General features: G+C 42.1%; 1 protein-coding gene across 1 annotated transcript; it reads right to left on the bottom strand.

The window, feature by feature from the left end:
• Positions 1–5317: 5317 nt before the first annotated feature.
• LOC142740433 (odorant receptor 131-2-like) lies at positions 5318–6235 on the bottom strand. Its single transcript, XM_075849962.1, has one exon. The coding sequence runs from the start codon at positions 6233–6235 to the stop codon at positions 5318–5320; it is 918 nt and encodes a 305-aa protein (XP_075706077.1).
• Between the last annotated feature and the right edge of the window lie 2266 nt (positions 6236–8501).

Genomic DNA, 8501 nt, shown 5'->3' on the forward strand with positions numbered 1-8501 from the left:
CCTCCTCTACCAGGAAAGCAATGGAGGCTAATTCCCCACTATGTATAGATTTAAAAAAAAAAATAAAAATTACTATTTTCATAGTCCAAAATTGAGTCTAGATTCCAGAGTAGGATTTAATAGGCAATAACACAAGTCTTTTTCACCATTCACTAAAGTTACAACCCACTAGCCAAGGGCGTAAATACCATAGAAGCAGACCATGGAGAGAGGGGGCTTAAGTCCCATTCCCATTTCTACTAGGCGGCGAGTACATGACTCCCCTTTTCAGAGGAACTGCATTGTTAGAAAGCAAGGGGGTAGAGTCGGCCCAGAGGTCACAGAAAAGGCCAAAAGAACTAAACAAATACCAGGTCTGTGCTAAGTGGCAAAACCCATAACCATTATGGAGAGCCCATTTTAAATATTTTTCTTCAGAGCCCCCTCTCTTCTATGTATTCCACTGCCAATGGTTACTGAAAGTTACTGACTTGTAGTACCCATTGGGTTACTGCTTCTAACTTTTTTGCTAACTCCTCAATGCAGTTACGAAAACATTTCGAGAATGGAATAAATGAACATAAAATTTGTAAACGATTATTATCATGGGGGACCTAGAAACATAGAACTTGATTACAGAAAAGATCCAACAGGTCCATCCAGTTTGCCCTTTTTATGTTATATTTTGTTTTACATATGTATGCATCTCTATATTAAATAACTTTTTCTATATAATATATATGTTCTTCCTGTTTTTTAATTTTTAGCATTTTCGACAATAGCCATATCTCGGTCTCAAGCATTCCTGATTAATTGTATATGTCCCTACAATAGCTGCTGGTGACTGTTCCATGGATCCATTACCTTTTTTGAAAATAAGTGTTGCGTTACATTTCAGTCTTCCTCCAATTTCATTGTGTTCTTATTCTTATATCTCATTCCTTCCTTCATGAACTTCATGAATAACTTTTCTATACTTCGATATTTCTATCTTATCACCTCTGTCCCTTCTCTCCTCTAAAGCTTCATTCACATCTGCGTCGGGGCTCCGTTCATGGGTTCCGTCGGAGCTTTCCATCGGTGGAACACATGAACGGGTTTTTTTTACGCCGTTCACCTTGTGGTTTAAATAATATGCTAACTTTTTTCTTTTGGGTCATTATGATTTCGGGGATACCATGTATGGGTCATTTTTATTTTATTTTTACACTTTTACTAAATAAAACCATTTTTTATGGCAACATTTTTTTTATTTTTTTCAATGGATACCATTTTATGAATTTTTATTTCACATTAATTATTTTTTAATCTTTCGACCGCAGATATAATGCTTTGATATACTTCGTATACCAGTGCATTATTGCCTGTCAGTGTAAAGTAAACAGGCATCTATTAGGACGTGCCTCTAGCACATCATAATAGGTATATAGCTAGGGCAGGGCTGGGGGCCTTTGTTAGGTCCCCGACTGCCTTGGCACCCCATCGGATGCCCGCAATTGCATTTGCAGGCCGCCGATGGGTGACAGAGGGAGCTCCCTTGCTCTGTATGCAACTCAAATGCAGCGGTCGCTAATCACCGTGGCATTTGAGGGGTTAAACGGCTGCGATCGAAGTAACCTTCGATAGCTACCGTTGGAGCAGGAGCCCGGCTGTCATGCATGAGAGACCCGTGCAGGACATAGATTTGGCCGCCGTGAAAAGGCGGAGGCCTAGAATAAAGCCCCTTAATGACCGCCGTGAAGAGGCGTATCGGCGGTCATTAAGCGGTTAATATACACCATAAATCTATAAAATGGCGGCTGTCAATAATTTATACATACAACAATGTAGACGTTGCAGGATCTTGGTGCATCTCCACAGTAATGAGTTTTGCTTGGCTGTACTTGCATTAAAAATGTCATCTATTTCCATATACCCGTAGTGACCACAGTGGGCTTTCGAGCTTGCATGCCTCTTGGCTCTAAACTTCCCAATCCTGAGCCTCTTTGGTTTCATGGCACTGTCCATGACTCTGTTTGGCTTGTAATTAGAGTAGATAGTAATACAGGACCATGATAGGGGTCATTGCCTTATACTATAGAGTATTATGGTGACAAGGGTGGACATATTGCATGTGCAGCCGGCAGCACAGGGGCCGGACTGTGGGATGGGCTCCTACTTTTCCTGCCCCCGCTTACACTCTACAAGTGTCACATGTATTATATAGACACTGAATTATCCCGTTGAGCTAATCACAGAGTCTCTATGATTGAACTTCTCTGTGATTGAGCAGATTGATCTGTGTGCCAGTGCAGTCTGCAACCATGTACCGGGAATGGGGTGCAAGAGATCCCCAATAAGTAAAAACTATCAGGGAGAACCGAGAGCAATTGAAAAGCAGCTTCAATGTCATTAAATACTTTTTGCCATTAAAGCTCCTCAACCAAATTTGGGAACCCACTTCCCAACCAAAGAACACAAAGGACACGGAACACATATCAGAATCAATGCCATCATTCACCGAAGACCTCGCGAGGTAGGACAGATGGTGAATGCAGAGAAATCTATTAAACTCAAGCAGGGGCAACTTAAAACCACTGAGAAGGGGCCAGCTGTCTTTACCAAGCCCACTTCTGGCTTGTCCACCATGTCTCAGCCCCAACCACTGGAGCCCCACAGAAGAAGCATCTACAACCCCTGAGAAGACCCTGATAACTGCAGATTCATGCCCTGCCAGGACACTGACCGGTGACCCTCTTCAAACCATTAAGGCAGTCAGAAAATGTGCCAAATTTATCAGAGGTGAACGCTGTATGATAAATTTTGTGCATCTAGCTTGACATTCGAGACACTTTTCTCTTCCTTAACGCCAGTTTTTTTGCGCACGGTGTCACATTTGAAACAACGCTCTCTTTGGTTAGACCACGTCTCATCCCACACCCCTTGTCGAGCGTGTCTGAAAGTTAGCAAGCATGTACGACAGATTTTTGACTCAATTTGAATAGTAAATATGCCCCATTATGTATAAACACTGGTGGCATTAGAACAATTCCAAGGATAAGTGATGTACCAGAAGTTGGCCACTTGGGTGTTACGTCTATGGCCGGGGGTCGTCGTTCTGACTTACCTCTTGACGATCCCGGCCATGGACGTCTCTCTTCTCGGCGTTCGCTCCCTCCTGGGAGACGCCGGCACTCTCTTCCGGGTCCTCGGACTGTGTCCCGCAAAGGGCCAGTACGCGTCCCGCTGCCTAACATCATTATCAGCCCAAATGGCTGCTGGACTATAATAAGGGGCCCTGCCCACTGTTTCCTTGCCTGAGCGTTGTTGTATACCCTAGTTTGTCTTGCTAAAGGTCTTCCAGTGTTTTCCAGTTCCCAGTGTTACCCATTCCTGTTGCCTGTACCCTGTATCCCGTGCTATCGTACCTGCTGTGAAATTCAAGACGTGTCTTCACCGCTGCATCCGCGGCGTCACCTGCTGTGAAAGTCAAGTCGTGCTCCTGCCACTGTCAACATTGCCTCAGGTACCCGTTCAGAACTATAGACATTTTTTTGTACCTTGTTGGCCAGCTGCTGCCCCGCTACGTGGTACGGCCCAGTGGGTCCACACCCCGCGCCGTGACATATGTGTCTGTAAGACAAGCTCCCATTCTAGTGGACTAGAGCCGTCCATATATTCCTGGCCGATCTATAGACTGTATTACATGGTCGGCAACATTCTCTCGCATCTACTGCTGATCAGGCAGGGGTGGCCAGAGAAATGTGAGTGAGTAAGTCGGACGGAATTAAGCAGGGAACCACATGGCGGCAGCAGCGGTCAGAGGGAGGTTGGTGCGTGCTGTGACGGGAGTGAACCAGTCCAGTCACCTGACCTCACGTCACTTACGTGACATCAGGTGACTGAAATGTGCCAGAGTGGACTAGTCTGGTCACCTGACCTGAGTCACCTGACCTCACATCACTGACGTGAGGTCAGGTGACCGGACTGGCCAGTAATTGGTATCTCTCTATCTATCTATCTATCTATCTATCTTATATCTATCTACCTATCTATCTATCTATCTATCTATCTATCTATCTATCTATCTATCTATCTATCTATCTATCTATCTATCTATCTATCTATCATCTTTCTATCTATTTATATATTTCATATGTGTCTATCTATTTAGCCTCATTGAGATGGCCAGGTTTTAGGGTCCTCATTACGGCAAGTCCCAGCTCAACCACGGTTCTAGTGACTTGTACTAACAGCAGTCCTGGCCACAAGAGAACATGAGCAGAACTCTGAATCAATAGATCATTGAGGTTTCATCCACCCAATGCCAAAAAACGTTTTGGTACTTACAGTTGAAGGCTTCCGTGTAAAGAGTGACCATAAGTCTCACCCAGCTATGGGCCAAACCAATTGACTCCCCCAAGCATTCCTATTTATTTTAATGGGGAAATGGGAATGACCTCTGTTTCCTGCGGACACCACTGGTAGTAGCTTATCTCCCAGGGGAACAAGTCAGGAGTATAGTCAGGAACGAAGCTAAGGGACGTCACCAGGAGAGTGGTCAAGATGCAACAAGCCAAGGGGCGACTCGAGGACGTGGTGAGAGGCCCGGCGTCAGGCAACACCACTCAGCAAGCGGTTGGAAACAGGGAGCCATGGCCACGAGCAAGAGGACAACCCCAGAGTGAAGAGTGGTCTTTATGGATCGAGAGGGACTTACCAGGTAGAAGTTTCCTGTCTAGACCCTACTGACTTCTCCTATGAACTGAAGAGCTACAACTAGACCTGTAACTATTAAAAGTTCCCAAATCCCCTCCAGTCACCATCTCCCGACCACAAGGAAGTGAGGAATTGTGGAGATAGACTTCAGATCCCCCTGGTGAGGAGGTGGAGGCAGGGCTGGGGAGCTTTTGCAGATTTTTTTCTTAGGATCTGATTTTTGGCCAACCATAGAATAAGTCAATTCACTTTTTTTGGTTATAATTTCCTTTGCTTTCTCTCGTACCTAAGACAATGTCGATCTTGGAGCCTAGAATGGTGTAAAAAGAAAATTGAGGTCTGTAGGAAAAGGAAGATTTTTAGCAGCCTTGTGACCACTGGTGGTAATTGCTTCATCCAACACATCAACGCGAACCCTACAAGAGGATAGTTTCTTATGTAAAGGGGAAATGTATGGTTTCAAATTGGAAGCAGTCAACAAGTTCTCTAGAGGGACAGCTCAGCAGATCTCCTCTAGTGCATGGGTAATGCAGATAACTCTACACTACCTGTTATAATAATGACACTTCCCATAAAGCAAATCACCAGGGCAAGGTCTGTGCAGACACTGAACAAGCAGGGAATGCTGGAGAACATAGGCTTATTTTATTGAGTACAACTTTTTAATATATTTATTAAAAACGTCATCTCTTATTCCGTAGATCAAGGGACTGAGGAGTCTGGGCAAACAAGTGAACATGAGGAAGTTGAATATAAAAAAGAACGGGATGCAATTTGGAAAATAATACAGCGTTACCGTGGAGAGGAAGGAGACCATACAGAGAAGAAGCTGGAGTGCATGGAGCATCACCGTCTTCCCGGCTTTAACGGCTGAGGATCCACCAGATCCGAACCTCCTGGCAACCAGCATGACCTTACTGTATGTGAATAGAATGATTAACGCCACGGAGGTGAAGCTGAAGATATAGATGATGGATCTAATGATTTCCTGCATTCGATCAATCGTCATAACGGAACGATCACACAACATATGTAGCGAATAAAAAGTGTTTTTGGTTGAGTAGATGATGATGGTAAAATCTGCAATACTCGGAGAGAATCCTATCAGCCATATCACAACTATTGCGGATCTAGCTCTTCTTACATTGCAAAAGTCGAAGTGCCTAAACGGGAAACAAATCGCTACGTAACGCTCTAGAGACATGGCGGCCAGGTTGTATGGAGTCACTCGAAAGGAACAAGCGGCCAAAGTATGCAGCATGTAACAAATGGGCATGGGGATGTATACAGAATACATTATGCTCAGTACTATAAGATTTCCCATGGCGAGATACAAGGTGTCATTGAGGAGCATGTGGACAAAGAGGACGTATCGAGAGTTCTCCCAGATGGGAGGAGTGGTGAAGAACACCTTCAGAAGAACGGAGATGATGTACACGAAGAAGGTAAAGCACAAAAGTGTCAAGATTAGGAAAACTGTTCGGGTGATGTCATCAACTGTGTCATAGACTTGCAAGTCTCGGGTCACATTTCTACGGACAAAGAAAAGATTCTCCATTGAAAACCTAAGTCTTCTTAGAAATATCACACTTGGTAGAAGACACAAGAAGTAATGGTGATGAGATAATTATCTGTTTGGAATACAATGATACTAGTATACGAAACCTCACATGGCCAACACGGTCAATGGTCTGCTCCGTTGACTTTAGCACTTGGGTCCTTGGTTCAAACATGACCAAAGCAACATCTACATGAAGGTTGTATGTACCAGGTCTAACAACATTGGTCCTAGAGTAAAGGGAGTTTAGGTGACGCTAGGCAAACTTTTTGGGGTTATTATTTAAAGGGGATCTCGACTGAAGTATTTACTGATGAACCATTCAATTCTGTAAAAAGGGGGATTCCCAACGCTTCCTCCTTGCTTGTATATAAAGGTATACCCATCATAGGGGCAGCCCATGTAGTTGTTTTGGGGCTCAAGAGGGGAGCCCCGGCTCAGATGTTCCTTTTCCCTCTTCAGCTTGGTGGCGTTATTCATGTGGCTCTTCCACTCCACAGATAAAAATGATTAGAATATAAAGGAAAAAAAACAGGACCTAAGGATTATGCCTCACTTTTATCCATCCATGGGTGAGCACAACTTTTGGGTGATAGTGATGTTTAAAAAAGGTGTAAACCAACACAAGCAGGGGGCTCTTTTTGGTTTTGCCAATAGGGCCCCCGATCATGTATGTATCGTATTCAGTAATCCTGATTGGATAAATAGATAGATAGATAGATAGATAGATAGATAGATAGATAGATAGATAGATAGATAGATAGATAGATAGATAGATAGATAGATAGATAGATAGATATGAGATAGATAGATAGATAGATAGATATGAGATAGATAGATAGATAGATAGATAGATAGATAGATAGATAGATAGATAGATAGATAGATAGATAGATAGATAGATAGATAGATAGATAGATAGATATGAGATAGATAGATAGATAGATAGATATGAGATAGATAGATATGAGATAGATAGATAGATAGATAGATAGATAGATAGATAGATAGATAGATAGATAGATAGATAGATAGATAGATAGATAGATAGATAGATAGATAGATAGATAGATAGATATGAGATAGATAGATAGATAGATATGAGATAGATAGATAGATAGATATGAGATAGATAGATAGATAGATAGATAGATAGATAGATAGATATGAGATAGATAGATAGATAGATAGATATGAGATAGATAGATAGATAGATATGAGATAGATAGATAGATAGATAGATAGATAGATAGATAGATAGATAGATAGATAGATAGATAGATAGATAGATAGATAGATAGATAGATAGATAGATAGATAGATAGATAGATAGATAGGAGATAGATAGATATGAGATAGATAGATAGATAGATATGAGATAGATAGATAGATAGATATGAGATAGATAGATAGATAGATAGATAGATAGATAGATAGATAGATAGATAGATAGATAGATAGATAGATAGATAGATAGATAGATAGATAGATAGATATGAGATAGATAGATAGATAGATAGATAGATAGATAGATAGATAGATAGATAGATAGATAGATAGATAGATAGATAGATAGATAGATAGACAGACTGAGCGCCCACAACCTGCTCATCGAATCCGGGCGCCACAGACAGACCTACAAGCCCAGGGAGAGCCGACTGTGCCAACAGTGCGACCAGGAGGCCGTGGAGGATGAGGCCCACTTCCTGCTACACTGCTCCAAATACTCAGCAGTGAGGGACACTCACTTCAGGAGACTCTCTGATCTCTTACCGGACTTCAGCTCCATGGAAGAGCAAGAGAAACTCTACATCCTGCTGGGTGAAGAGGAAACCACAGTGGGCACAGCGGCACAATATGTCACTGCATGCCATAAACTGAGAGAGACATGATATGCCATGGACTTGTATAACCCCAACCCTAGATATGTCCCTATCCCCCAATCCCTCAGTCCCTATCCCTCATTCCCTTACTTCTTACTTGCTTTGGCAATGCTAATATGTATTTGGTCCTGCCAATAAAGCTTCTTTGAATTGAATTGAATTGAATTGAATTGATAGATAGATAGATTAGATAGATAGATAGATAGATATGAGATAGATAGATATGAGATAGATAGATAGATAGATAGATAGATAGATAGATAGATAGATAGATAGATAGATAGATAGATAGATAGATAGATAGATAGATAGATAGATAGATAGATATGAGATAGATAGATTAGATAGATAGATAGATATGAGATAGATAGATATGAGATAGA

Source organism: Rhinoderma darwinii, chromosome 2, assembly GCF_050947455.1.
Source record: "Rhinoderma darwinii isolate aRhiDar2 chromosome 2, aRhiDar2.hap1, whole genome shotgun sequence".
NCBI lineage: Eukaryota > Metazoa > Chordata > Amphibia > Anura > Rhinodermatidae > Rhinoderma > Rhinoderma darwinii.

Excerpts from the sequence above, each read along its gene's own strand:
- LOC142740433 (XM_075849962.1), bottom strand. The coding sequence starts at position 6,235 with ATGGAGAATCTTTTCTTTGTCCGTAGAAATGTGACCCGAGACTTGCAA.